The sequence below is a fragment of the Montipora capricornis genome, chromosome 10, assembly GCF_036669925.1.
Source record: "Montipora capricornis isolate CH-2021 chromosome 10, ASM3666992v2, whole genome shotgun sequence".
NCBI classification, from domain to species: Eukaryota; Metazoa; Cnidaria; class Anthozoa; order Scleractinia; family Acroporidae; genus Montipora; species Montipora capricornis.
Genome location: NC_090892.1, coordinates 27745573 through 27748072, shown reverse-complemented (window position 1 = coordinate 27748072; position 2500 = coordinate 27745573). Strand labels below are relative to the sequence as shown.

The 2500-nt window shown below is 35.0% G+C and overlaps 1 protein-coding gene across 3 annotated transcripts in view; it reads right to left on the bottom strand.

The window, feature by feature from the left end:
• The window catches only part of LOC138018980 (gamma-soluble NSF attachment protein-like), a 19158-nt gene that overhangs the window by 11270 nt on the left and 5388 nt on the right, over positions 1-2500 (bottom strand). For all 3 annotated transcript variants that reach the window (XM_068865657.1, XM_068865655.1, XM_068865656.1), the window contains one exon: positions 1532-1609. In XM_068865657.1, coding sequence (XP_068721758.1) covers positions 1532-1609 — 78 coding nt within the window. The remainder of the gene's footprint in view (positions 1-1531; positions 1610-2500) is intronic.

Below are 2500 nucleotides of genomic sequence, written 5' to 3'. Positions count from 1 at the left end.
ATTTTACTCCCCCCCTTAATTAAACCCACTGACTCCTGGAAGTCAATTCATTGAAATGAAATCAGCTACGCAGGCACTGGAAAATTTCTTTTACTTATAGCTGTATTTTACATACATCATAGTAAAAGAGTTTGTGGACTGCATCATAAACTAGTAACAGTAATAATAGCAGTGTTGGTTTAAGTTCAATTTACAGCAAAAGGGTCATGATTTGAACTGGAAAAACAATGGGCCATAACTTACTATTACATATTGACTCAAGAAAGGATGTTGGTAAGGAATTAATTTTAGTAACAAACTTCTAACTCAGCTGGTCATACTGCCGAATACATGACTTTTGATTGTATGTACAGCCCATTTAATTGGCCAATCACAGAGCTGGTACTACCAAGAGATACATGTATAATATGCATGTAAACTACTTTGTCGTTTTCTAATTGAATTTCTCGTTTATCAATTACTATCAACTAAACTGTTGAAGTTTTGAGCTGCGCAATCGATTGTATTCAGTAGCAGAAGCTTTGTTATTCCAAGGTTATGGTGCCTTAAGTTGGATTCAACCTTGCCACCTTCCGACACTTAAGGCAACCACAATAACTATAGAGGATTGTACAGTGTATACCATTTTCTAGGAAAAACATTCAATCAAATACATGTATCTGATGCAATGTTGTGCTTACCGGTACATGTACATGTACAGTACTTACACTTACAATCATGTATTTCCAGTCAAACAAAAAGGCTTTTTTTTCCATAGAGGATGTCATGCAATAAATAAAGTTAAACATTTAAAAAAGATTTTTGCACATTCAAGCAAATTAAAATTCCAGCCTAATAATAATAATGATAATAAAGCCTGACCCAAATCACATACATGTACAATAAAATTATCAACTTTGTGTTCCTACACAAAGTAACTAACCAAATGTTACTTAGAGTAAGTGGGACATTTTAAAAAATGACATGTTTTGCCCCTTTTTTTTCATGTGAATTAAGACTTCGTAACCAGAAGTACAGCATGCAGCTGTACCTGTAATCCCTTGTCTAATCCTAAATCTTTGACGCTGTTGGGCCACATTGAAAGTACAATAAACAAGAGCCAAAGGCTGCAGCAATGAAACTGCATGTAATGTATTTTGAGCAAAGAGCACTATAATTAACTACCATTATCTATTCTCTGTAATCATCGCTAAAGGTACATGTACTGTATATTGCACATCCATAAAGCTGTCAAAGCAGCAACCATTTAAGCAAGAGCATGTTCAAATTGTATACATGTGCATGTACATTGTAATCTGTTATATGTATTTGCCATGTCATTTTTTGCCCCTTAATTTAAAATGCTACATGTATTTCATCGTACAACTCGCATTTAAACCCTCCACTCAGTATGTACATTGTACGTCATGACCATACAGTGTAGGTCAAATTAATATTTATCTGTCTGGCCCTCCCTTTTACAATGTAGCATTACTATAAAGACATCATTTTATTTCTTACTCCTTTAAGCAAATGCATGTATTTCCCTTACACTGCTTTTTCCATCATTGAAATGGCCTCTGTTACATTCTTTATTTCCTTTGAGACTGTAGCAGCCTGCTCTAGTGCCCTATTGTATAACATACACGTAAGAGACAACTTGTCAGTTTCAAAGACTTTTTTATATTCAGCTATTCAGGAATATTTTGGCATTAACAATCATTATACATATAGAGTTAAAGTGGTACTATGATCAAAAAATCATTTCCTTTTTTCTTCAGATTTTGAAAGCGTGTTTGCTTAACACCTAACTGGCAAAATTTTGAGCTTTGAGTTTTATCCAAAGGCTGTTTATTTAGAGTGTAAGTTTTGGATTTCACGGTCCGCCATTACTCATGTTCAAAACTGGCCGATTGGACCTCAGAAGGTTGGATCTAGAGAAAATGATGTCATTTACTCACTAGCTTAAAATTTCAGCGTGTAAACGCAATTTATTACATATGCAAATCACGGGTTTAAAAGTCTGAAAGCCCGAAACTCCTGTGCTGCATATTAATTCGGCCGCGTACACACGCATTGCATTCTTAAACTAATGAGTCTTTGACGTCATTTTCTCCTCGACCCAGCTCTCTCAAGATTTTAAAGTTAGTAATGGCGGACCAATAAATAAGAAAATTCCAGTTAAAATAAACAGGTGTCTTTTTAAAATCAGAACTTAAAACTTGGGTCAGTTAGTGTTTAGTTAACATAGTTTTGAAATCCAAAGAAAAAAAGAATTGTTTTTTTGGTCGTAGTACCACTTTAAGGGGATGGATATTAGGACATTTGGCTTCCACACATTAACCTCCTTGAAAAAAATTGCCTGGAAAAATCCATAATACTCCAAAAGACTTCTGTTGGGAAATTGCAGAAATAGTAATTTTGCCCATGGATAGCAACCAGTGGTCTCCAACCCTCTGGCCCACATTAAACCTGCCCTATCTAGAACACCCTACAAAGGGAATCATGGATATACATTGTA